Here is a 27,987-nt window from a genome sequence, read left to right on the forward strand (position 1 = left end):
CAGAAGCTGTCTGCTATGAAAATTTAAGTATCCACTGTTGTACTCACATAAAGCCGCACGACCGTTAATTACTTACGTCAAATAAACTGAGAGTGCAGTTTAGTTAGTATAAATTATTTAAACAACAGCAAACCGGCGCGCCAAATAATTCTTCGTTAAGTTGCCTGCTGTAAGTATTCTTGATTCTGCTCACACATCTACACATGCATAGAAAGCATGCGCTCAACAAAAGCTGGCTGCTATGTCACTTAAATTAAACATACAAAAGCTCGCTGTTGTCTATTTCGTTGAGTCGTCTGCTTTGCCAGGGCTGAAAACAATTGTCGATTGGACAGCCATGACGATTACTACGAATTTAAAAATGGAGCTGCGTGTTGCAAAAGTATACAATAAAAGTTGTTTGTCACAGAAAGGTGTGTAAATAATTCCTCTTTGATTTGTGTGAACCGCCTGGCCATATGGCATGCTCTATATTCAGCAAAGGCAGACTTAAATGCAATTGAAGAAAAGACATAAACGCCTGCTAAAGGCAACTTCGTTCAATCGCCATTCTTGAATCTGTCAATCCGATTGCTCAAATTATCGTCACTCGCCATTCAAATAATTTCAAATGCGTACGTTACTTTTCGGCATATTTTCATGTATGATATTTTAAATAGATTTAATTACATATAATTAGTTAATGTAAACATAATGCAACATTACAGTTGGTTGCTTGTTTTACATGGTTTTCTCGGCAGCCAACTTAAAACTAATTAAAAAACTAGCATACTAAATCACAGTGTTTTTTCCCAATTGAAAAAATTTGCAAAAAATCTACAAAAATTTCTAGAATATAGATAATGTATATATAGACATAGTAGATAATAATTATGTATACATAGTTATATAGAATTATATTATATGGGCTCTTTAAATTGTATTAATTTTGGATTTAAAACGTAAATTAAAACAAAATTCTCAAATATTTTTTTCCTTTTAGCAGCAACATAATAATTATAATAACTATGATAATAATAATAATTGGATAATAATAAGATTTAAGGTAAATGGCTAACAATTAAAATGCATAAAACAAAAACAAAAATTGCTGTTTACAAAAATGCAACAAACAACAAATTTTGGATATAGCGCCTGCCGTTTGCCAAATACATAAATATTTAGATATGTATATATATACATAAAAGAAGTATATAAGCTAAATGTGGCTTTAATATTGAATCACAACAATTGGCGCACGTTTGTAATTTGTTCAACATTTTGTGGATAGTGTTTTTTTCTCGGTTTCTTGTTTTTTAGATTTATAGGATTTTTAGAAGGCTACACACTAATCATTACGTATCACTGGTTCGTTGTCAGCTATATATATCACGACTTTTGTGGACAGCGGAGATAGCGTAATACCGCATAGCCCAGTCCCCGAAATACCAGAAAGAACATCATCAATATTAGCGTATTCAGCCAGAGCGGAGATGTTGAATTTTGTGCTTTGAGTATTTCCTCATATGGAATGAATTCTGTTGTCTGCTGTTTGCATATCTCATAGCTGCTCGGCGATCCGCAGCTGCAATTGACATTCAAATATGTTAATCGATTACAAATGAACAATCGAAATTGAGTGAGATTTCGCTTACCTAATAGCCGGTCCCTCGCGAAACTCGAGAATCTGCATATTCTGGTATGCATAGTGTATCATCGACGTGTAACGTATCCAGCTGAGACCTTCCGGAATGCGCGACGACAAATAGCCGCCGAAGAGCTGTGTGGCAAGCGTGTAGAGCGCGCTCAGCGTGATGCTCACATTCATGTCCATGCAGCAGGCGCCAATGAAGAAGCCAACGCTCTGCGCCACAATCGTATTCAACAGCAAAAAGATGAGCATCAGAAAGAAGAGCTTCAAGCTGTACAGAGGAAACCAAGTTTAAGTTAATCTGAAATCGCTTAATCACTCACACCAGCTTACCTGCTGCAGCCCAGCATGGGATAGCTTATCATGAGGTAGACAGTCGGCAGCGTTATCACCAAAGGCAGCTCCGCGCACATTTTGGCCAGGTAGTAGGCAGAGAGCCGATACGCGCCCGAGCGGCGCTCCTTGCTGATCACCTCACGTTCCGAAGGAACTAGAAAAGTTAACAATAATTTGGATTATTAAATTGATTTTTAAGCAGAAGCCTTAACAACTAACAATAAGAACTCTTTAATGGAATATTAAGTACTTGAGGCTACTATCTATCTTCCTTCACTCTCTCTCTCTCTCTCTCTCCTTCTGCATCTAACACTCACATGAATTGAGCGCACCGAAGAGCGCAAAGAGCATCCAATAGGTTTGCGAGAAGAACATCCAGCCCTGCAGATCGTGAAGGAACTCCTCGGTGCGCGGCAGCTGGAACCAAATGGCGCCTGCCATCAGAGCCAAGCCGATTGTTTGGAACCAATTCAACTTGGACAACATGCGCGGCTTGGCCTCTTTGAAATTGCGACTCGAGAGGACGCTGAATTGGGTGTGAAAACGTGTTGGATACGAGAGCCAGTCGTCATCGTTAACGGAGCCCTTGCCCACGCGGTACGATTGGCAGTCGCTGGAGGCACAGGAACTGAAATTTGATTGCGAATCGGCGCCGGACCAAACCAGGTGCTGAGCAGCCTCCTCATCGGCCTCGCAGACCCCGTTCGCCGTGTGATACTGATGATGATTGTGATTGTGATGAAGGTCATGAGGCTGATGGTGTCGTTGATTGTAGTAGTTGTTGATGATGTCGTTGATCAGTATGGTGTCCTGCTGCTGCTTCGACTTGTCCGGATTGCTGATGCAGTTGCGATTCAAGTAGTTGCCATGCGACTCCCTGGCAGCGATGAACAGCTTTTCGCGTATATCCGGATGCGACTTCAGCTGCTCCACTGCATGACAAGAACTAAGTTAGCCCGAAGAGATCTCTACCGTCAATTGTGTACTTACACACAAAGTCCGCGGGATTGTAGTGCGCCTTGATGGTCACCCCAATGTCCTCAAAGTGCCTGTAGATATTGTTCACCTCGCCAAAGTACGCAGTTCGTCCTTGATGCAGCAGCAGCAGCTTGTCGAACATGTGAAACATCTGCGACGACGGCTGATGCACGCTTATCACAATTGTCTTCTGCTCCAGCTGCGCGTAGCGCTTCAGCACCTTCATCAACGATATGGCCGAGTGGCTGTCCAGCCCGGAGGTGGGCTCCTTGAAATGGCAACAAGGGTGAAAAGAGGGAAGAGTTTCATTAATTGAATGTGCTATTAACGTAAATCTTTATATATGTATGTACTTATTATCGAATATCGTATGCAAATTTTCCCTTTCGCAATATCGTATTGTATATTATGGCTTTTCACTATCACTCGTATTGTAAATCGTAACTCTACAACTCATCTACATCAAATATATCGATATCTGTACTCAATTATCTCTCACTTTATACGAATCGCTTCCTATATCGTATCTCCCACTCTCACTTTTACTCACATCAAGCAGCATTAGAAGCGGATTGGTCAGCAGTTCGCATGCGATATTCGCACGCTTCTTCTCGCCCCCCGACAGACCACGATTGAGGTAATCGCCAAACTTGGTCTGCTGACAGCAGGTGAGTTCCAGCGTCTCCAATATGTGATCGACCAGCCGCAGCTTCTCCACGCGCGCCATCTTCTCCGGCAGACGCAGCATCGCCGTATACATGACGGTCTCGCGCAACGTTAGCTGCGTGAAGAAGATCTCCTCCTGCAGCACGTAGCCAATTTTGCGACGCCAACGTTTGGAAAGGGGCTCGCGATTCAGGTAGACGCTGCCACTGTCAAAGTGCCGCTGCCCGCTGAGGCAGTCGAGCAGCGTCGTCTTGCCGCTGCCCGAAGGACCCATAATAGCCAGTACCTCGCCAGGACTACAGAGCGCAAGAGAGAGAGCAAATGAAGAGAGTTATTAGTCTTCTCACAGATTCAGTAGCTTAATATTTGTTGTTGTTTGTTGACATGTTTGTTTATTCTGTTTTTGTTGTTGTTGTTGTTGTTACCTGACTAATCCACTCACATCGGAAAGAATTTTGCGATCGTTGTGCAGCACATTTAAGTTCTGAAATGTTAACTGTATTGTTGGTTGTTGTTGCTGTTGCTGTTGCAATTGTTGCTGTACTTGTTGCTGCTGCGCAGTAGGAAGTTGTTGCTGCTGTTGCTTGGTAGCATTTATGAAAGGAAACGTCAACGAAGGCGCCTGAGCCGCACTGCAAAGAGGTAAGAAGAGGAAAAAGCCAAATAAGTTGATGTTTAGTTATATTTGAGATTAATACTATACGATATACGATTAGAAATTATATTTTGTAGTTTTTTGTTTAATTATGTATTAATAGTACTTATTTTATTATTCGTTATTTATTATACTTATTTTCTTATGTTTTTAAAATATTATTATTTTTTTATTGTACTATACTAAATTCCATATTACAAATTTCAAGATTAGAATGCATAAAAATAATAGATGCATTCAAGTAGAAGGAATATCATAGACCCCATATTCAATATATATATATATATATATATTATATGATATGCACACATGTCGAAAATAATTTCCGTCATAAAAGAACCATCTAAAGCTTATCAGAGTTTTCTGGTGTTTATTCATCTTGTATATATGTTACAAAATATGATGAAAGTTTAACAAACTCTGCAAATAAATTAAGAAAAAAATCAGCAATGCACAGAAAATTTATAAAAATGAATCAAATTTAAAGTGCGCTTGCTTTCATATACCCTGTAATCAAGGGTCGAATGGCAAGTGGCCCAAAAGTAGGCAGTAAAAAATCAACGAATATATATATGCAAATTAAAAGCATAATTATTTAATATATAAACCATAAATAATAAGAGAAGTAATAAATAAAAAAAATAAAAAATTATCTTAATTTATTCTATTAATATTATCAAAAATCTTTCTTCGATTCCCCTTGTATCACAGTCATTCCTATCACATACAGTTCGCTTTGTTACAAAAATACAATATAGTATATATTCAACAATTGTTATCAAACATGTTTACAGCTTTATTATACCCCTTTCATGCGCTCCACGGCTGTAGGGTATAAAGAAACAAAAGTCAATGCACCCCTCCCCAAGCAAAAGTAAAATCTGTGTGTGCGCCGTATATGTGTGCGTGTGCGTGTGCGTGTGTGTGTGTGTGTGTGTTGGTTGGCTTCTTTATGTGGAGAGCAGCAACACAATAGCAGCACAACGGTCGATTCTCCACTGTCAACTGTTATCGCCGATATCACATGTGTGTGCGACGAGCAACGAACGCGTCGCATCGCCTCGACTCGCCTCGACTCGCATTATCACACGCTCGCGCTCTCTTACGCCCACTCTCGCTCTCGGTCGCTCTCCCACACGTACGCACGCACTCTGTGTGTTCTCTCTGTTTTCCTTTTGGCTCAACGCTCGGTCAATGCTTCTGTTTCGTACTCCTCCAACATGCACCAATACCAATGCCTGCCCAGCCGTGCCGTAGCGAGTCAATAGCCTCTGTTCTCTTCTTCTCGCCCCTTCTCCCTTTAGCTCTGGCTGACTCTTTTGCTCCTGTTGTGGTTGTTGTTGTTTGTGTGCGCTGTTTTTTTTTTTCTACCTATCAAATTAATTTGAATATGTTTTATTTTCTTCTACACTCGGCGAGCCTTTCTGATTATCTCGCCCCTCTTCTATCTACAGATTTTTAGCCTGTACGGAAAATGAATATAGAAGCTCTGGTTTCTCTCTTATATTGAGTGTATATGTATGTGTAACACTTTCCATATTAACCTTTTTACAACATATTTGCATACTATAAAAACTTGAGATTTCATCCCTTTAGCACCCAGATATGATCCTCAGTAACAAATTTATTGTTTAAATATGTATAACAGATCAACATCAATGGCATCCTCTTGAGCGTAGAGCCATTCCAAAAATTGAATCGAATGTTTAAAATTCTACAACAACAAAAAGCCAATGTAAATGCTCGAAATGGGAAGCCAAAGTAAATAGAGAGTGCAATGAACCGCAATGTGCGTGTGTATGAGACGGCAATACCAACAACAACTATAACAACAACAACAGCAACAACACCAGCAACAAGAACAACAACAAAAGCAACGTCAGGCACAGGCCCCAAGTGGGGGTCAATGCAGTCAGCCAGAGACAACAGCGTCAAACAAAGCATACACGCACGTACACACACGCACAATCACACACACACACACACACATGTACATACATGTTGCATGCGCATGCAAAGTATCTGATGAATACGCAGCTATGCCTATACCTCTATACCTCGGACCCTTTCTCTCCCTCTGTCCAGCCATCTGCCATAGTCCGCCTAGAAGTCAGCCTATATACATGCATAACAACAATTGCAATGTCCGGGTCTGAAATGTCTGATATGTGCCTGAACAATCAGCACAGTCAAACAAACATATATGACATTCTAAGCAGGCTAAGTACAGTTCTTATCCCCAAGATCTTATCAATTATTGTTATAATGTCAAATACATCAAGTGAGTGTAATGGCTCCAGCACGAAGTTCATTTCCAATCATAAGTAATACGGCGACTACTTATTTAGATTTCTTCATGGTTTGTAACTCAAGATAGAGAGTGAGTACATGTCATATATCTAAGTGAAATAAATGGAAACGAAACAATTTTTCTTAAACGTTCCCAAACAACCTCAGTCCAGCCAATGACCTTGAACAAATTTGATTGTTTGCCAGATCCGTAGATCGTATGTAAGATCGTAAAAGATTTGAATAATTAGTTCTTTATAATGTTGACAATTACTTATATGGACTTCCCCCACTGTTAAGTCGTCCATAAACATACAGTCATAGACTTGGAGGGAAGTCCATTTTAAAGCCGCCTACGTGAGCCCCAGCACATAGCCCCGCTCAGTCGGAGCTTAGCAAATTTCAATGGTCGTTCGAGAAATGTCGATTACATTGAAAGAAAGTAAAATACTGAGAGAAAAAACGAAGCACCAATGGAGTTTTTAAGGCCAAGTAAATTTATTACCAAAAAATATATATTTATTTTTCTATTTTCGTGTTTTTGTTTTCGTTTTGTTTTCTTTCCAAGCTGTCACGTGTTTGTCAGCGTTCTTAACTGATCGTTGTTGTTGTTTGTTCTAGCATGAAAAAGCAGTGGAAAAAAGTGCATACTTTGCAGTTATTTTTGGGGCGAGGCGTGCCACCTGAGCCACGTTCCAGTTTAGTGGGTCAGCACGAGGAATTTCATGATGAGTGTGCCAATGCTAAAGAAAAAGAGCTCAGCCAGCAAATTCGCAAGGTTATCGAGCGCCCGAGCGTCGACCTTCGAGGGGTTTGCAATTGAGCTCCTATTCGAAATATTCCTGCTAAATTGACGAAACTTGATAAATGAGAGAGGATTGGATCGTTAGTTGGGCATGCCATATAAATATGGCATATCTAGTAGCCACGCCCCTTTTTGGAAAGTAAGCAGGCTAAACAACATAAACTTAAAGCATTCAATTTCTATTTGATAGACGTCATTAGAGCGTCCATCCAGCGAAAGCGATGAGGAGATGACAGCTTCCACAACCCCGACTTCCCTCTCACATAAAAAACGAATAAAAACTAAAAATCAAAACAAAATAAGCTTTAAAACATGCATAATAAACTCGAAATTATTTACATTTATAACTACATTTATTTATTCATAAACAATTCTTTAAATCAAGAGATTTGCGATACTTCTTTAAAAAAAAAATCGTATAATAACATATATTTTACGGTACGTACATTAAAAATGAATATTTGATTACAATTTAAAGAGGTCTCATCAAGCTTATATAATCTATGAAAAAATGTACCATAGGGAAGCATATCAATTTCAAAAACAAACATGACACTATAATGCCCAGCTATATAATAACCAAACAAAAAACTTTATAATTTACGTAATTAACAAATGAGAGGAAACAACAACAACAACAACAACAGCAACAGCAACAATAAGTGAGCTACAACTGATGTTGAATGTTGATTAAGGCCACTAAGGCAAACAGCTTTCTAGTTGTTGTTAAAGGGAGCTACTATGCTTAATGGGCAACTAAGCTGAGCTTGAGCGAAACAGAGCGAAAGAGAGAGAGAGAGCGAGAGAGAAAGAGAGAGAGAGGGAGACAGAGCGAGAGGAAGTGGAAGATATATGGAGATGGCGGGCGGGCGGGCGTGTTGAGGAAGGGAGTTGGAGGTGAGCATAGCGTAGGTCTGGCATTGAGCCACTGCAAGAGAGTGCGGGGAGCTGAGCCGTAAGTCTGGCGCTTCTTGTATACGCCAAAGGTTGTTGACTCTTCACAACAGCAAAACAGACGGCGAAAATAATATAATTCGCACGCACGCATACACAAAACACAGAGAGATACAGAGTGAGAGAGAAAGAGAGCGAGTGAGAGAGTGAGAGAGAGAGAGACAGAGACAGAGAGAATGTAAGCTAAAGACAAAACAAAAAATGCGCAAAAATTACGTGAAAGTTTGGCATTGCATATGGACATGCACACACACACACCTATACACACACACACACGCACACACAGCTGAGCGCACGCAATCAAAAGCACAAATTTTTGAAATTCTTATCGCGTTTTTATTCTTTATTTTATTTTTTTTATTTATTTATTATTTTTTTTTTTTTTTTTGGTTGAATACATTGACCGATATTAAACAAGTTGACCAAGTCTACCTATGTAAGTGTGCCTGAGTCTGTGTGTGAAGGGCTTGCAGAGTTCATTGACAGCTTCTTTTATTTATTTAGTTGTTTTCTCTCTTCTTTTTTTTTTTTTGGCAATTTTTAGGCCTTTTTATCAATGTTTGTCTATTTTGGTATGTATGTATTTGTTTGTATTTACAGCATTTTTTATTGAAAATATTTTAATGTTTATAGAGTAGTTGCCTGACAAAAGAATTGGGTCACCAATTAGTTGAATTTTTTTGTTGTTTTGCTCTTGTTTTGGCGCATTTTTATTTGTTTTTGTCTATCAAAAATTTGTGCAATTTTTTTTTCTTTTTTGAATTTGAATTTTTATTTCTCTTTTTTTTCGCTCAGCTGCTTTTAATTAATATTTGTGTAGCTTCCTAAACAAATTGACAAATGCGGAACATGGCGCTATGTATGTATATATATTCATTTGACTATATAATATTCTTTGATTTGCTGTTCTTATTTGTCTTTCGTCTTTGTCTTTCATTTCATTTCATTTCATTTCTATGCTCAATTGCGTATATTTTTTATTTTTTCTTTCTTTTTGGCCTGTGTTACTGACCCAATTCTTTTGTGTTTGCTTTGGTCATTTCTTTTTCTTTCTTTTTTTTTTTTTTTTTTTTTTTTTGATTTGTTATTTATGACCGACTTAATTTGTAGCCTCGACTATGCAAATTTGTTGTTTCTTCTTTCGATAGCCAGAATTATTTTGAAGGGTGTTCCGTCTGCTAGAGGATATTCAAGGGTATGCTGTGAACTATATACTCTAAGCTTAATCACACTTATTTTGCGTTGCGCACTATTCAAGGCCCTCAATTAATGCATGCCCCGAAGTGAGCCCCACCAAGGCCAAAGTCTAGAAGCCAAAATGATTCGCTTCGATTTTGTACGAGATATATAATATATATAAAGTATTTAAGTAATAAAACAAATCAATCCATTTAAATGACTATATCTACAGGGTATTCAAGAGCCACGCAATGCATTGATGGGGCATTTTTAGAATTCACAAATGACTAAGACAATTTTAAATTGGGTTACGGTAATTAAGTCATCTTTAAAGGGTATTTACGCATCAGTAAAAACATTTGCAATGCCATTTGTTGAGTTTTTTAATTAAGGAATTTAAAGTGAAGCAAAGTTAATATTATTTCTTTTCCGGTCCAGTCCATTGCCTTTATATCGATCCAAATTGATAAATTGATGGTCTATGTATGAATAATGCAGGGATTGCAGAGCTGCACAGGATTCACGGTATCTTCTAGTTAGACACTCCCGTACATGTAAATGATTGTCACTGCAAGTGAAACATCTTTTCTAAAGGTTTCCATTGGACAATTTGTGCAAGGCTCTGCCCAAGTTGTGGCTGGCGCCTACGAGTCGTATACGTAATTTATGCATGTGCACAAAAGACATTCTGACTCGCATACATATATACATCTAAGATATAGGGTATATATATGTACATATTTATATCAATTCCAGTTCTTGGCTGTTCTGAGTGGGTGTTGCTCTGTTTTTTTTCTTCTTTCTGTCTTTCTCTCTAAATTGAATTCGAAAGGTGGCTTAGAAAGCAAACAGGCCAGGCAGTCAGGCAGGCAGGCAGGCGAAATTGAGAATCGAGAACTGAGAGCTGAGAACTGACAGCTGAGAACTGAAGAAAAAAGTCAACCAACTACTTTCAGAGTTGACCAACTTTTGACTAAGATTACACTAGATTACATTATATAAGCGCGTACGTAATTGAATCGAAGGTGGGGGAAGGGGGCGTGACAGCCAGGCAGCCAGTCGCCCAGGGGCGTGGACTGCTGTTGACATTAGCAGCGAGAGGAAGTTCATAAATTTGCAGCGCTTTCTTCTCCACTTTTTATACCCTGAACCCATTGAAAATGGGAAATCAGGGTATAATGTTTTTGTGTAAAAGTATGTAACAGGCAGAAGGAATCATCGCAGACCCCATAAAGTATATATATTCTTGATCAGCACGACGAGCTGAGTCGATATAGCCCTGTCCGTCTGTCCGTCCGTCCGTCCGTCCGTCCGTCCGTCCGTCCGTCCGTCCGTCCGTCCGTCCGTCCGTCCGTCCGTCCGTATGAACGCCGAGATCTCAGAAGATATAAGAGCTAGAGAGCTGAAATTTTTTGTGCATACTCGTGTATACCATACGCAGTACGAGTTTGCTTTATTTTTTCGATAACTCATCCGATAACTTTTTTATCGAGAATAATCGAAAAATTGATTTTGTTTTTTGAGCCTCATTGGAGCACTATTAGACATAGAGACTTCAGATTTACTGTGTATATATATATGATGAATACAAACATTTTATCATCAACAGATTTTGGATACCACGCCCCCTCCGCCCCCAATTTGTAAAAAACGTATTTCAAGTACTAGAGACTTGTGCTTTGGAATGTACACACATTTTGACCATATAATTACGTCCTGAAAGTTTCATTAAGATCGTGTGTTTACAAAAGAAGTTATTCACCAAGAAAATTCTCATACTATTGCCCACACTGCAGCGCAGCCCAAGCGCAGTCGCTGCTTACTGCGCAGTTAGCAGAGCGCTGGCAGAATGGAGGGTTCAGGGTATCTCCTAGTCGAGCAGTCTCGACTAGAGTCTTCTTACTTGTTTTTTTTCTTGCACAGTTTCACGAACTTTCACGTCACATTGTGTGGTAATTAGTTAGCTGGGAATTATGCTTCCTAGTTTTCTTCTTCTTCTTCGCCTTTTTCTGCAATTGATTGGCAGCGTCCAAGTGGGCCATCAGTTTGTCTATGTGTATAATTTAGCATATTAATTGACACAGTTGCCAGCCTCACACACACACACACACACATACAAGTATATATATTTAAATACACTGTCAGTGGTTGTTGTTGCTGTTCTACGCACTTTCTCCGTGTGTGAGATCTTTATGAACTATGCAAAAAAAAAAAAAAAAAAACAAATAAATAAAGACGGAGAAGAAGCAAAAATGTCACGTGAAAGCCACAAAATGCATTCAATGCATTGGCATTAAATATGCCTCAATAGTGAAGCATCTAATTGCAAGCTTTGAAAGTGTCATTGCAACTGGGTCAGCTATAAAGCTGACTATCTATTTATATAGTATAATGTATCATAGAGACCCAGCTGAAACTGGAAACGTAAACTCTAGTTGAGAAAAGGCTCGACTCGACTAGACTCGACTCGAGAGCTCCAAACAAATTACATCACAAAAGCTGAACAGCTAAATTTCCATTATGCAGATACAACAACAAAACAATTAAAAAGCAATAACGAAAAACCTAAAGTAAAGCAAGCAATAGAGAGTTTATAGCGAATGCAAAATACCCTTTCCAATAGGTGTTCTTGATTGAAAACAGAGTTGATAAGCAAAAGTTCTTAACAAGATGGATGATAATCTTCATCCATATCTCCTATTCTATCTCATAGCTTTCTCCTATTCCTATCTCAGCGCAAGCTATCTCTCTCTCATCGCAGCGCCGATCGCCGAGGCTTAGCGCGATGGCTAGGAGGCCGATCGAGAGCCTCCAAGCGCCGAGCACCGAGCCCTATCCCTACGCCTCCTATCTCCTATCTCCTATCTCCTATCTCCTATCTCCTATCTCTTATCTCTTATCTCTTATCTCTTATCTCTTATCTCCTATCTCATATCTCCTATCTCCTATCTCATATCTCTTATCTCCTATCTCCTATCTCCTATCTTCTATCTCTTATCTCTTCTATCCATAGTCATATACACAATACAAGTCTTATACCTTGTTCGTAGGGCATTCAAACAAAGCTCATGTGCAAATTTGTTGCACAAATATTGAGACTGCATTCGAGTGCAGCGGAAGTAAACAGCAAAAACCAACAACACATTAAGAAAAATGTCAAGTCGTTTATTTAGCATAGCTAAGAGAATTAAATACTAAAGACAAAAATTATTTTTAAGGTATTCAGATAAAAATACAATTATTTATACTCAAAAGGAACAACGAAGTGAAGTCAAGCCAAGGAATGGGAAGCCAGCATACATCGGAAGGCAGCCATATATTGAATATGAATATATAGGGTATATGCAGGCGCAATCGTCTGTAAAGATACTTGACATATATAATTGAATGCTGTGCGCATAGTTCACTTCCCAGAGCTAATCTTATCTCTATTATCAGAAGAGAAATGGGAAGAAATAATGCGCGTAATTCATTTGGCATTTCAAGCACTGTCAACTGACTGAGATGATAACAGCACCAAGAGGGAGATTGGGGAAGAGGCGCAGATAAGGAGAAGAAGTGATAATCAGTCTGTTTGCACAGATGCGACCCACACTAAGGCAACAGCAACTACAACAACGAAAAGAAAACTCAGTGAAACTTGGGGGAAAAAGTCGACGACAAAAATGTCTTTGACTGCGGAAAAATAAATGCAGTCAAGTGTCATAAACAATGGGCGAAAGGTGGAGAAAAGCGACGACAGAGAAAGAGAGAGATACAGAGAGAGAGAGAGAGAGAGAGAGAGAGAGAGAGAGAGAGAGAGAGAGAGAGGAATAGAGTACCCCAAGACATATTTCTGATTGAAATGCAACTTTGTAGAGATTTGTCGATTTTTGTGTGAAATCTTGAGAGATAGCAACAAAACACATGGACTGGGTCACATTAACGAGTATCTAATTATATGTCTATAATAAAATACTATGCTCTATATATGTATGTATGTATATCTAAATTCGGCATTGCAGCTAGTGCTGCAAATACTTTGGAGTACTGAAAGAAAATTCTAAGATCTTTAAACAAGTGTGTTTAGCATAATCAGTAAAAACTCTTGTAATGTTAATTACTTACTTACTATTTCCACTATGAATACAAATTTAAACATACATCTATCTATATAAACACATATACAGTCGTTATCTGTGTTTTGGTAGCTATCCAATCATTAACCAATTAGCCAATTGAACGCAACTTGTCATGAGAGCAGCTTAAACATAGTCTTTAGTTCGCTAGTTCTGTGGGCGGTTTTTATGACGTTCCAAATATGAGCTTAATTCGTGTTATTATATCACTCCACAAGTTTTTCAAGTCTCTTCCCCCCCCACCCATTTCCATCCACAAGTCTAATTGAGGGTCTCGGCATCTACAGTTTTTGTTTTTGTTTATATTTGTGTTTTTGTTTTTGGGCGTTTCGAGTCGATTATTACATAGTTTTATAATTTGCGACATTTAACAAGTTTGATTAAAGAGAGCTAAAAGTGTTTATTAGGCCTGAGCTTCAATTAGCAAAGTTTTCTATTTGGTTCATTGAACTTTTCTTGGCTCTAGACTTGCTGGCATTTTTACGTTTTTATAGCTATTTGGGCTATCAAAATGGAAGCAAGGAGGCTTAAGTTTTGGAATCTCTACTGTGAATATACGTTGATTAATTCCTAGTATTTTTTTTTATTTATTTTTTTTTTTTACAAAACTAATAGACTCCTTTCTTCCTATAGCTTTCCATACATTTCTGTGAATCGAAGCTATAGTTCTTCGTTGATCAGCTTATTCATCAGATCAAAGTAGAAGAAGATGATGCACCGCAGTGCATCTGACTCACGCAGTCATTTCTGTGAAACGTTAAAAGGCAAAAGCTTGCCAGACTTGGGATACTATTTTGCATACACCTTGATATACCTTGGCGACAATGTGTCAATAAAATAGTTGTCAACGGGAGAGAAAAAGAAGGGAAGAAAGAGGGCGTAGCAGAGCTAGGAATTGAGCAATATCAACAGCAGCAGCAACAACAACAATCAAAACGCGGAACGCGCTGAAATGAAACGCTTGACAAACGCAAACAAATAAACAAATGAAATGAGCAAATGATGAAATGAGCAAATGACGTTTGCGCTGCCAGAGACGCAGCGCAAAAGGCAACGACAACGACAACAACAGCAGCAACAACAGCAGCAACAGCAACAAAAAGAAAATAGCTTTAAGCAGGCGTCGAAAACGTGCGAATGGCGCTCGCTGCCAGCGCTGACGGCGGCTGCGTCGACGCCGGCAGCCAGCGCAGCGGCCATTGAACCTGCCAAGTGTAGCTCAGAATTGGCGAAAGTGAAGACCCACTGCCGCAAGCGTAGAGGCACAGACGCATTAAAGACAGCAGCAGCGGCAGAGAGAGAAAGAGAGAGAGAGAGAGAGAGAGAGAGAGAGAGACACACAGAGAGCGGAAGAGGGCAGAGGCAGAGCGCAAAACAGGAGAGCGATCGGCGCTGATGATGACGCAGTCGTCAAAAGGCAACAACAATAACAATAAAACACAAAGCTGATGATGCTGCAGAAACAGCAAACAGCGATTAGAAGCGAGGAGAGACAGAAAGAGAGAGAGAGAGAGAGGAACAGAGAGGCAGAGAGAGAAGCAGCTTAAACAAGATACGGCTCAAAGCGTTGCCATACTAACAGACTGACTGACTGACTGACTGACTTACTGACTCGTCTTGCAATCATCATTAACTTCATCATTATCTGCTTCTTCTGTTTCATCTGCTGCAGTCGCTGCTTCTTGGAAGAAAACCCCAACGCAACCAAATAATGAAAACAGACAACAACAACAACAACAACAACAGTGGCTAACAGCAAAAGAAAAACAAAACGAAAACAAAAAAAAATTGTTGATCACATCACAAACAACACACACACACACACACATAAAAAGGAGAAAAAAACGCAATTTGTTTAAAATGTAGGTCTATAGGTTTCTCGAAAAACCCATGTGAAAGACGTTGCCGCAACAACCGCAGCAGCAGCTGAGGCAGCGGCAGCGACCGTGGCAACAGCAACAACAGCCGGCTAACAGCAACAGCAAAGACACACACACACAGACACACACACACACGCACACACATACTTGAAATGCCTTTTCCCCATCATTTGGCTACACACACGTCCCATGTCTTGGAAGCAGTTAATGTTATACACGCGATTACACTGAGAGAAATTTAAGTGCGGCAATAAGTACCGTATATTTGATGAATTAGTCAATAATGTATATAATAATGTGTAATATGATAACACATATATGATATACATATTTTCATTTTGCAATACTATAAATTATATATAAGTTTTATTGTATATAAAATATACATTATTCAATTTAATTGTTAATTTGTTTGTTCGATTTTTTATTCATTTTATTTTGATCTATTTTTGTATTATTTAACTATATTGCTTTTAGTTATTTTTAGTTAACTTCATCTTTTGGAGGATGTATCTAACTTCATTTTCTCAGTGTATGCACACACAAACTTCTCTGCTCTCAACTCGAAAAAAGACTCTTAGCAAAAGCAACTTAAGGTTATTAGCCGCCTTTTTTCGTTTTTTTTTTTTCGGTTTCTGTTATTTTGGATGATTTTTGGATTATTTTTGTTTGTTGTTGGCGTTGCTGTTGATCTTAATGTAAGAGCTCTTCGAGCGTGTGTGTGTGTGTGTGTGTCCATTTAGTTGCTGCAACATGAGAAATAAAAGCACAGCCAGAGCTGAGAACAGTGCAGTTGCATACAAACGGCTTCTTAATACTCGTTCAAAGTAAAAACAAAAACAACTTTTAACTCTATTTACATAGAACATTTTCTTTGATCTATAAGCATTTTTAGATACCCCCATACCACAGTAAACATTGTCACATAAATATCAGATTTTTCGTATGAGACTTTAGACATTCTTCAATAATATATCATATTATAATTCCCAATGATCATTTCTCTATCTAGAGCCAAGTTCAGCTTCAAGCAATCTATAAACATACATCTACGCAGATATGCATAAATGGTACAACAAAACCAATATACTCCAATATATGACAAACACAACGAGAGGGAGAGAACGAGAGAGAGAGAGAGAGAGAGAGAGAGAGGGGGAGCATCTGCAACTCATAAAATGCTTGATTTGATGCTGCGAGGCGCTTCAGGAGCCAAAAATGCTTACCGCATGTGTTTTCGCTTTGTGGCTTGTGCATTGTGCCTTGTGCTGCAGTCGCTACAATTTTGTTTGTTTATGTTGGCCTCATGTCAACACACACACGCACACTCGGTAAGAGCTGAAAGCATTTGCTTAAATGCTTTGGCCTGTTTTGCGTTGGCTTCCTCAAAATTTATACAGCCATTTATATGATTTAATGCGTTCAAAACATAACAGCAAATGGTTTATTAGATGCACGTTTTATGTGCGTGGCTTTGGCTCTTATGCAACATGTTGCAGGCAGCCTTGTTCATGCCTCATTTGTTGGAAATGTCACAAAGAGATGTACATAAATGAGAAACTTTGGCTCTGTTGTGTGGTTTATCATGGCATTTACCTCAGGTACTTCCTCTTCTTCTCCTCAGTTAATTCCACAGCAATTAAACATTTATTAAGTTCGTCTGATTTAAATTAACATTTTTATATGTCTATTTTATTTTAGCATAGAAATATTCTTCAAAGTAGTAAGCACCGAGAGTTTGTCTATTTTTCTATAATTTATTTTTATTTATTTATTTTTTGGTTACAAATATTTGCTTGAACTATCGCCACGGCCATCTAGGCGTATGCGCAATGCATTTACATATTGCGTATACGCCATGTGTTTAGCTTAACTATTGATTTATTTGCTTCTCCTTTTTTGCGCACTTAAAATGCAAAACTAAGTGAATTCTTGTTAATAATGACCATCATAATAATAAGAACGCTGCTGCTGCTGCTGCTGCTGCTGCTGCTGCTCATTATATTAATGTTTGGCTAAGTTCAAGAACGTTCATTTGGCTTGAACTTGCGCAGCGTAGCAAAGGTCACACAATGCAATAGAAGTGAATGCACTCAAGCGACAGCGTCAACTATGTCGGCAAACAACAATAAAAAGCTGACAGCTGCCGCTGCCGCTGCTGCTGCTGCTGCTACTGCGACTGCTTGTGCTGCTGCTGCAACCGCAATTTAAACTAATATAGCTTGCAGCAACAACAACAACAACAACAACAACGGTAACAACAACAACCATAACAACAATGACAATGACAATAATTTATTTTTGAATTAATTTTTATTCGTTTGCTAAGCAGCAGCAGCCGCAGCAACAAAAGCCATGCAACAACAGTCAACCGCAGGCAGCGACGTCGACTGCGACTACGACTGCGATGGTGATCGTGACTGTGAACTGTGACTGCGCCTGAGAGCGTGAAATACGACTGCGAGCACCTCAGTCAACTGTAAGTGGGAGTGTGATTGCAAAATGTGAGCTTTAGCAGTGATAATAACTGTTAAGTATAACTGTAAACGTGAACTGTAACTGTGATTGCAAACTGAGGTAAAGCCTTCAATCCCCTACTGGGGCTACAATTGTAAGAGTGATCGTCCTTGCGAACTGTGATCGTGTCGTTTAACAGCTGTGACTATGACGATGATTGTAAGGCTATAAGTTCGAATTGTAATCATGACTGTGAACTGTGACTTTAACATTTATGAGTGCTACAATCAAGCACGTCCACGATCACGACTGTGACTGCACTGTGACTGTTCATTTTGACTGTTAACTGTGACTGTCCACTATGACTATCCACTGCAACTGTTCACTGTGAATGTTCACTGTGACTGTTCACTTTGATTACTCATTGTGACAGTTTATTGTGACTTTCAACTGTGACTATCCACTGTCCACTGTGACAATCCACAATGACTGTCCACTGTGACATTTACCGCTGCCTTTGCCATTGCCCTCCATTGCATTACGCACGTGTATTATACAGACACACACACACACACACACACGCGTACTTACAAGCAATCTCTCTACGTCTCTTGGCTTCCCACACACTCAGTGTTATTGACACTGGCAGCGCCTAACGGTAGATAAAAAGGCCGCAGTCGCTGGCAACAATGTATGCAACAGCCGCTGTCTATTTCATTTTCTATTCTAGATTAAATTATAATAAATTGCAATTTCTTTGCCAACTTTTCTCCACAAACCCGCCCCCCCTTCCGCCCACTGTCACGCCCCTACAGCTGTCTGTCTCGCGTTGCGCAATGCGCTTGGCTCGCGGCGAGGCTGCAATTGGGCAGACGCCTCTGACTTTGCCACGGCGCATGCTAATGCGAAGGCCCAGAACGCGACTTTGACATCTTGGCGCCCACACACATACACATAGCTAGAGATAGAAAGAAGGAGATGGATGGAGAAAGCAAGAGAGAGGCGCAATTGATGATGCCGGGAACAAGATTTCTGGATGTTGCAAAATGTAGTGAACTCAACTTGTAGAAAAACAAAGTTAAAGTATTCAAAATAAATGGAATAAATTGCAATGAAACTAAAAAAAAATTTCAATTTACAATGTATTTAGCTATATAAGAAATTCAGACTACTTAAGCTATTTATGAGTAAATTAAAATTGGTAATTTATATAAAACTAGCAAGTCTTTATGAAGACTGTAGCCACTAGCTTATCTAAGTGAAAAGCTTAGATTTTAGAGTCCTTAAAAGAGTTATAAAAGGACTAAAAGAAATACGAACAATAGGAACTTTGGGATAGAGAAACGAAATCCATTAGAAAATGTCAAAAGTTAAGTAAAGGAAATCTAAAGAGGAACTAAAGTCTTAGGTCTTAGGTCAATGAAAATTTAAATATTATGAAACCAATTAAACATTACCAAAAAGTATTCAGAGGTAATTCAGAAGTCGCAAGAGTTTATGTTTCAAAGCTTTTGGAAAAGGATATTAAAGGAAGCAAAACTCTATAAACTCAAAGAAAAGTTAGGCTATAAACGAAAAGCAATGCAGAAAAATTTGACTGATAAATAATTTAGAGAGGAATATGAATAAGCTTTCTTGATAAGGCTTTATAAGCATACAAAATATACGCAGGCTATAGATAGTAAAATAGTAAAATGTAGTAAGTTACCTAAGCTAACCAAAAATGGGTCGATGCCGCATCTGCCACCGGAGGCAGACGTCGATGATTCATGTTTACATGGGCTGTGGCCAGCGTTTGCGATTCGTTGAGAAAATGAGGGCATATGGCCTGCAGATAACGCCGACCGATCTATGTATATGCGAAAATGCTATGCAAGATGTGCATTGAAATGCTCTTTAAAAACATGTGAGAATTTTGAATATGTGAGAATGTTTGTATGCAGCAGGGGGAAGGATATAGAAATGTGGAGCTCGTTCTCATGTAGCTTTTATCTTTGGTCCACAGAGCTTGACGTTTTCGCCTGGGAATCTCTCTTGACTATTTTTTTGTGTTCTACCTTTCTTAAAACTCAAAGAAATGTGTAAGTAAAGAGTTTCAACAGAAGCTGTCAAAAAAGGGAATTCAAATTTTTTTTTTTTTTTTTTTTCATTCGGTTTCAGGTTTTGTGAGCCATCTATTCTCTAAGCTATTCAACATTTTGTTCTATCACCTATTCTTCACATAAAAAGCTTAGAGCACAATAGATCGAGCAGCTGCCTCCGCTCAACAGCTGCACAGGACTTGTTCTTATTTCATTATATTTGGTTTCTATTTTATTCATTTTTTTTTTTTTTTTTTTTGGGAATTTCTAAGAAATTGAATTTGGTTTGGTTCGTCAAGCTTTTACCTGGCCTAGAGCTAGCTGAAGCTCAACTCCTGCTGGAGTTCTTCTATTCTATCTAATGAAATCTAAACAGAACTAGCTGAACCCAACCCAACCCAACTCAATTCAACTCAACTCAAACTGAAACACTGAGAACCCAACTGAATTTGATGTTGCCCCATTGAATGTTGTTTGTTTTTGTTTTTTTCTTTTTTCATTGTTGTTGTTGTTGTTGCATTTGACACGCCTGTTGCTTTTATTGTTGCTGTGTGCGTGTGCGTGTGTTATCAAGACAAAACTTGACCCACATACAAGTTTATTAACCGGTTTCTGGCAGCGCATCAATTGCCAGCGAAAAAATATACAAAATGAAAAGGGTTGCAAAAATTGCTGCGCGAATTCTTGGCTTAGACGCACAAAGAAAAACTTTGTACTTGATAACAAATGAAAATAATAAATTTTATACAATGAACATGTTTTATCAACTAACGCAGCAGAACTTACTTGAATTTTAAGGAAATGTTGCTTAGTGCTGACTTGAATTGGAGTTGACGAAAAATCAAGTTCCCAAAAGAAGCTTCCGTGAAAAGTATTGCAATTTTAAATTCGATTAAATGTTCCATAAATTACATATATTTATAATTATCAACTCTACCAACTCTGATATAAACAAACGATAAATATCGATTACGAAAATTGATAGAGTCAAAACGAGTAGCTAAAATAATATTATAGAAAGGAAAATCCTTAAGCTAAATAGATTATTTTTTTAAATGGGCGAAAAGAGTGAGAGGGAAGTACAATCCTGATCAGCTTAAATATATTCAACTCGAATCTAATTCGATGAATACCTAAAACGTATGCTGATAAATACCAAAGTGTTATTAATTGATATCAAAGTTGTATCAATAAAGGCAAACAAAATACAACCATATGTATAAGTATTTATACATTCAAATCCAGTCGGGCCTTCGCATCGACTATGCGCCATCAGCCCAGTTGGGCATATGCGCTGCGCCATTAAGGAGTGAGGGAGTCGATCCTATTCGATCAGATAGCTGACTTCGACTTCAGATCGCTGACGTTCCATTACATATAAGCTATAAGTGTGTGCGTGTGTGTATGTATGTGGGCGTGGCTGTGTGCCTTGATATGAAACAAAAATAAATAAATAAAGTGGAATAAAAACAGAGAGCAGCACAAAATGGAAATGTTTGTGTTTTGCGTTTTGTTTGTCTGTGGCAAGAATGCGTTTGCCTCTGCTTCGTCTGCCCCTTCTTTAGATTCCACATACATATTCTTCCCATTTGCTTTGAGTTCAACAAACTCTAATCGCACATTAACCGCTCGAATTCCAAATCGATGGAAATGGAAATCAAATCGACTCAAACGCACAAATCGCATCGCCATAGAAAAAAAAAAAAACATTTTCGGCTCTCTGTTTTTGTATCCAAAGATCTATAAACAAATTTGTGGGCGTATGTGTGTAAAGCGCTTTGAAATAAGATTTTATTTAATTTGATGCTCAGCCAGATGAGTTTGATGCATTTTTCGACAAGTTTTAAAAGTACTAACTAAACTATTTTTAATTGAAATTAATTTATAAAAAAATAATAATAATTATATTTTATTTGTAGTTTTATTTCATTTTATTTCCTTTTCAGTTTACTTTTTCTTTGAATATATTCAAATTAACTTAAAATTCATAGCTCTACAGCCAAGAATATCCAAAGACGAGCAGCCAAAAGTGTTTTGAAAGTCGAGTGAACTAGTTCAAGAAAACCAGCACAAGAGCAATAAAATAAAATGAACTGGTTTTACTATTCATTTGATTGATTGGTATAATAAAGAAATTCAAACTTGAGAAATATTCAACTTTTCCAGTTCGTTTCCGTCGAATAAACTAATAAAATATATATTTATGTAGACTACAGTAAAGTCTCGCTTTATGTAAGCTTCAGCACTTGAGAGTTGCATAATGAAAGATTTTTATAGATTTACAACTACTGAAATTTTCTGCTTTGAATTTAATCATTAGTTTTTGAATTTTGAAAATTTGTTAAAAATAAAATAAATATAAATCAAAAGCAGATTAAAGCTTTCTACAACATATATAAAGCTGAAGTCGAAGAAGAACTAAAAATTGAGCCTAAAGTTTCCTTTGCAGTCTAATAAATATTCTTCTAAAATAATTTCAAGTGAAATTACAAAAATATAAATATATTTTTTAAAACCTTAAGCACAAATAAATGTAATCTATTGGTCTATTTAAGATTGTTAACAATAACTTGAATAAAAGTTTGCTGCCATAGCAAATCGCAGTCACATTTGTTCCATTAACACTTGCACACTTTTTTCGCTCAGTGTAATCATTGCTATTTGTGTATTTTTTTCTATTTTTTGTCGAAGCTGTTGCAATTGCAGCTAAAATTACTTCTTTAATTCGTTGTCACTTGGCAGCCCCGAGGCAGCTGACTGACAATCTAACTGCCCAACTGGCTGACGGGCCGACGGTCTGACTGACTGACTGACGTCTATTACCACATTTACCCACACACACACACACATACACACTCGTATAAACAGCGACTCATAAATGGCTTCAGCATGGATTCAAGTGCATATTTTTTCGGTTAATTTGAATTGCAGTCGCACAATTAGGCGACCGCGTTAAGGTTTTGATACCCATTGAAAAGCAAGGATGGTAGGGTCGATTGTTTATAAATGTCAAAGGTAACGAAGATGAAAGATGTCTGTATATCGTTTGCTCTGTCGAGTATATAACTACATTCCTGATGAATACCACGAAATGAGTATCCATATATGAGGATAATGATAACTCTCTTTGTGATCGATAAAAATCGATATTTTGCCTTTGATTCTTTAACTTAACTTGAATGCCACGAAACCTAGAGACTTTAAATTTGCAAAGGAAGTTTAGAATGATTGTGAATTGCAGATATCTTCTAGTCGAGCATTTCCAGTTGGATTTAAGACTATTTCTCAGTTCAGCATGCCCAACTTGCTTATTTTCTTGACTTATTTAATTTTATTTTTTTTTATTCTTATTTTAATGTATATAGTATGCATATATATCTTTTTAATTTAAGCTCACAAGAAGTGGATTGGCTGCAATTTACTTGCAGGAATTAAATTAAATTCAATTACTATGAGCCACAACAATGCACTGTGTGTGTCTGTATGTGTCTGTGTATGTGTGTGTGCTGAGTGCAACTTCATTATGTGCATTTAACATAAATATTTTCAATTATTATGCGATTTAAAGTGCACTTGAGTACATGCACTTTTGTGGCGCACTGTTGAATGCGATTTTATTTGAAGTTGAGTCTCTTTTTCTTCTTCTTCTGCTTCTTTTGTATCTTTTGCAGTTTCTTTTACTCTGGTTTTATTTTTTTGGAAATCTCGTACATCTGTTGTCGCAATTTTGCCAGAAAATTGGTTGACCCAGTTTTTTTTTTTCGCTAGTTGGGCAAGTAAGAGAGAGAGAGAGAGGAGACGAAGCGAGAGAGAGCGGGAAAGAATGGATCTGATGCTCGCTTAGCAGCTGGCTCCAAAAAAATAAGAAGAAAACAAAACTTCAGATTGGCACCAAAAACTGCAACAAGATGTTGAAAGTTATCTGGAGCAGTTGCACACTCCGCAAGGGGAGCTCGGGCAAAAAGGGAGGCACGACCACAAGAACAAGCTGAGCGAAGAGTGCGCCCCAGTGTGGCTTGATTTTGAGAAATTCTACATATACATTCATATATAAGAACAACAAACGATTAGAGATCTTGAAATATCCAAGGACTTAAAAACGAGGCTGAATACAGCACATAAATAGAAAACTATTGTAATAAAAGTCTCATGCTAGCACATTAACCTTAGCAATAGAACATTGGGAATTGACAGAACCATTTGGCGAATATATAAGGTATAATCTAACTGTATATGGCCAGAGCTCTACTAATGGAACATACAAGATGTATATGTATATGAAAATCATTTGAAATGCATTGCATCAACTGAAGCCAGTAAACTGTTTATGAATGCAGAACAGAACAGAACAAGTGGAATAAGGGAGAGCTCTTCAACGTTGTTCCTAAACTTTAAATGCGTATATAAAATTCGCTTTCCTAGAAGAATTTCGCATCGGCTTTATTCGCTTTTGCAGCCCAAAGACCTTTATGGCCTTTATGATGCAGCTGCTGCTAGCTAAATTATATAAAGCTCAGACACAGTCACTGCCATAAGTGTATATACTATACAGTTTAATGTATACATACATAAGCATATATACGTTATATCTGCACAGATATAATCCCCCCAGCGGCGACAAAACGCACTCGTCGCAGTCGCCGTCGCAGTTTAACGAAGAAACCTGCTCCTTACGCAGAAATTCTTAGCCTCACTTTTAATACACTGCCAGCTGAAGCAGAAGGAGTATATAGGAATGCATACCATTTCTTACTATGAACTTAGGGCTGCCTGAGTGTTGGATTTAGACTAGTCGGCAGTGCCTGACTAGGACATACCTTGAATGATTTAAGTGCGAGTACTTTATGGGGACTTATATATGAAAGATCAGGTGTACAGATCTTTCGACAATTACTTAAGCTTAAAATAATGTGATCCTCAAGCTTGACTTAGTCTTAGATATGTATTTACTTAGAAAATTCTGTGGATTATTGTATATATAGTTATAGTACATGATATTCTTCAGTTTTTCAATTTTACATTATTTCATCAAAGTCTATATTTGATATAAAATCAGAGTATAGCGCAGTCGTCCACGCCCAATCGCAAATGTTCTGACTTGTTTTGCTTTTTCGTTTTATATTTTTTATTTTTTATATTTTTTCCATTTTTCTTCTTCTTTTTTTATGCAGTTTTGCTGTTATTCTTAAGCAGTTGCTGTGATATGTGTGTCTGTGTGTATGTATCTGTGTGTTTGTGTGTGTGTATGCCTGTGTGTGCGTGTGTCCCAAATTTTGTAGGTGAAATTAAACGCCGACTGCAATTTCATGGCCTGTTTACATTTTGGCCAGAACCTCAGCTTCTAACTGTCGCCGTCTCTTTCTCTGGCATTGCCATCTCCTTCTAGCTAGTATATGGATTTACCTAAATCGAAAATTGGGTCAACTTACCTTTTGGCATCAGCTAAAATGCAAGTCTTGGCCAGATTATCCGTGCTGGGCAAATCCGTTGAGGTTGTCGATGAGGAGCTGGTTGAGGAGGCAGAGGATGTGCTGTTGCAATTGCTGCTAGCTGCAACTGCAACCGTTGCTGACGTTGTTGTTGTTGCTGCTGCTGCTGTCGATGCTGTTGCTGCTGCTGTTGCTGTTATTGGTGCTGCTGCTGCAACAGTTGGTTCGATTTGCAGGCGACAATCGGCCACAATTTTGGCCAAATTGCGTCGACTGGCTACCAACGGTAACTGCTCCATTTCATCCGTTGCGTTGTCCATGCTTTGGGCCAACAAATTCATTGGCAGCAACACCTTCTCACACTTGGTTAACGATCGAGTTGGTGTTGTTGCTGCTGCTGTTGCTGTTGGTGGCTTCTGCTTGGCTTTCAATGCTTCAGCTGCTGTTGGAATTTTTTGAATTTTTATTTTGTTGTTGCCGCGCATCAGACTATTGTTGTTGTTATTATTATTGCTGTTGTTGTTGCTGTTGGCAGCGGCAGCGGCAGCAGCAACTGCAACTGTTTCCGGTTTGTTCAATAGCAACAGCGATGTTGTTGCTGCTGGAAGTTGTTGTTGTTGTTGTTGTTGCTGTTTGGCTGTTGCTGTTATAGTTGTTGTTGCTGTTGTTGCTGCTGCTGCTGCTGGCAATGTTGCTGCTGCCGCTTTTAATGACTCCTCAACAACTTGTTCAGCTGCTGCTGTTGTTGTATTTATATTTGCCGGCTGCTGCTCTTGCTCCTGCTCCTGTTGTAGTTGTTGTTGCTGTTGCTGCTGCTGCTGCTGCTGCTGCGTGGCAAGAGCGACTCCACCTTCTGGTATAATTGTTGCAAAAATTTGTTCGCCAAATATGAAAAGATCCTTGGAAATAATCATTATCACCTTTTTGTGATGTTGTTGTTGTTGTTGTTGTTGTTGTTGTTACTGTTATTGTTATTGCTGTTGCTGATTTTGTTGTTGCCGTTTCTTTGATTACGATTTAAACTTCAGTTGGTTTTTTACTCCTTATATATTTAGTAAATGTAAAACTGTTTCGAAAACAAGTTTTACGCCGCTTCCAACATATTTCGCCGGATTATTCAATAATTTTTGTTGTATTCATTTCATAATTTGCGTGCTGCAAAAAGATGAGGGAAAGAAAAAAGATTATAATAAATTGATAAAAATTAAAATGAGGCTTTTAGTTGATTAAAAAAGCAATTTGTGAAGCTCTAAGTATTTTTATAAGAAATGTATAATGAAGAAGCAAATTTTTGTTGTTTAAAGTTTAAAAATATGTGTATTTTAAAACTTTTTAAAATCATTAATTTATTTATTTTTTGCTGATTATTAATATTAAATTTTAAGTTTTCGAATAATTGACGTATTTTTAAAGATATTGAAATATATTTCGTCACTTTGCTTTAAAAAAAAAGACTATAAACAATGATATTATTTATTTTCCTTTTGCTATATTAATTGGAGTATTATTTATTTAGGTTTTTGTTTTATTATTGCTAATTTCAAAATTCAAATTGTACACAAACTAAAAGAATCAGTTTTGATATTAAGATTTCACTGTATAGTTATTTATTATTATTTATTTGTATTATTATAATGATTATTATGATATATTAAAATCTTTATTATTCAATTTATAAGTGTGAAAACTTTAAAACAAAAAATCCGTAGGTCTTTTTATTTACATTTATTTAGTTAGTCTTCTTGTTTGTTTTCTTATTAATTTTCGCACTCTTTCTTTTATGCTTGCACTTGCGACTTGAGACTAACAAAATTTTATAAAAGTAAGTGAATGTATATGTGAAAGAAATGTCTATAAAATTGCGTTCAATAATATTTGTTGTTTGTTCTTTGTTCACAATTGTTGATATATTTATTTTTAGCACTCGCAAAATAATCAGACAAAATAACTTTTGGGCGAGAATCGCAGAAATTCAAACCTAATAAATGAAATGAAATTGTTGTCTAAGAGAGCCTTCGCCAATAAATGAGCGAGATAGACAGAGAGAAGGAGAGAGAGAGAGAGAGCGAGAGTGCAGAGATGCAGCGGTGGCGTCTCGGTCTTTACTTTAGTTACAATTTGTCAATAAGCCCGCGCGAAACAAAGCGCCAGAGCGAAATGTCAGTTTACATTCTAAGTGTAGGTGTGTGCATGTGTGTGCGTGTGTGTGTGAGTGTGAAATAAAATGTAAACATAGCAAAAACAACAAGCGAGAACAGAACACAGAAAAACAACAACAGCAACACGCACCCAAAAAAAAAAACGGCGAAGCGGCGAGGCGAATTGACGGCAAATCTCGTACGTTGTAGAATTGCAGGCAAGTTGTTATGCAGGGGGCGGGGCAGATGTGGGGAAACGACAGGGAGACGACGAGTTGAGCGTTATTAAAAATTTCGTATTTAAAAATCAGCTGCGCTTCACAAACACACAGACATACTTATATAGAATGCATATATAAACACAAAACACGCGCGCGCATACACAGCAAGCA

General features: G+C 37.9%; 1 protein-coding gene across 1 annotated transcript; it reads right to left on the reverse strand.

Annotated features, from left to right (window-relative positions):
- Positions 1–634: 634 nt before the first annotated feature.
- Positions 635–27,666, reverse strand: E23 (ABC transporter G family member E23). Its single transcript, XM_018099011.3, has 9 exons — positions 27,181–27,666; positions 25,458–26,612; positions 4,036–4,242; positions 3,495–3,906; positions 2,957–3,212; positions 2,284–2,898; positions 1,964–2,120; positions 1,635–1,901; positions 635–1,564 (listed from the first exon to the last, which is right to left on the reverse strand). Exons 2-9 carry the CDS (start codon positions 26,369–26,371, stop codon positions 1,369–1,371), a joined length of 3,024 nt encoding a protein of 1,007 aa, XP_017954500.2. The 5' UTR covers positions 26,372–26,612; positions 27,181–27,666; the 3' UTR covers positions 635–1,368.
- Between the last annotated feature and the right edge of the window lie 321 nt (positions 27,667–27,987).

This window comes from Drosophila navojoa, chromosome 3 (assembly GCF_054131105.1).
Source record: "Drosophila navojoa isolate 15081-1374.11 chromosome 3, UAZ_NAV_1.0, whole genome shotgun sequence".
Lineage (NCBI taxonomy): Eukaryota > Metazoa > Arthropoda > Insecta > Diptera > Drosophilidae > Drosophila > Drosophila navojoa.